Below are 522 nucleotides of genomic sequence, written 5' to 3'. Positions count from 1 at the left end.
AGACAGATTACAAAGAAGCATCGAACCAGGTCGCATAACCCAACACGATGCCGCTACGTCCTCCGGGTTATCTTACCAAGGTTGAGTCTGGCTTCGGTGAGCTGCGCCGTCAGTCTCACCACCTCCGCCTTCAGCCGCGGCGCAGAGAACGGTTCGTACTGGAAAGGGAAAAGGAAAACGTCAATTATCGTGATGCCGCTGTAGTAACGCCTATTTTAATGCTACCTATGTGGGTCGCAGTCCTTTGACGGCGTCACCGAAGAGATATATCAATGAAATATATATACAAAAATGAAATTATCAAATTAGATCACAGAATGAATCAGTTTAATCATATTTTCCAAATCGCGGTTGTATTTTACCTATTTTCCCCCACCCTCGCACACGCTAATGATCATAATAGCAATTTCAAAATTACAAAGCCTCCACGCCAATATTTGAGCAACGAATAACAGAAAAGAATATAAGAAAAAAGTACTATCTCATCAAATATAATGAAAAGCAGACCTAATTACCACCATA

The 522-nt window shown here is 41.8% G+C and overlaps 1 protein-coding gene across 1 annotated transcript in view; it reads right to left on the bottom strand.

Moving 5' to 3' along the window:
• Positions 1 to 522, bottom strand: part of LOC119594181 (restin homolog) — a gene marked incomplete at its 5' end in the record, with an annotated part of 24,204 nt that overhangs the window by 8,101 nt on the left and 15,581 nt on the right. Inside the window, 1 exon segment of the mRNA XM_037943251.1 lies at positions 77 to 158. Coding sequence (XP_037799179.1) covers positions 77 to 158 — 82 coding nt within the window.

Source organism: Penaeus monodon, chromosome 33 (genome assembly GCF_015228065.2).
Source record: "Penaeus monodon isolate SGIC_2016 chromosome 33, NSTDA_Pmon_1, whole genome shotgun sequence".
NCBI lineage: Eukaryota > Metazoa > Arthropoda > Malacostraca > Decapoda > Penaeidae > Penaeus > Penaeus monodon.
This window is presented reverse-complemented; position numbering and strand designations above follow the sequence as displayed.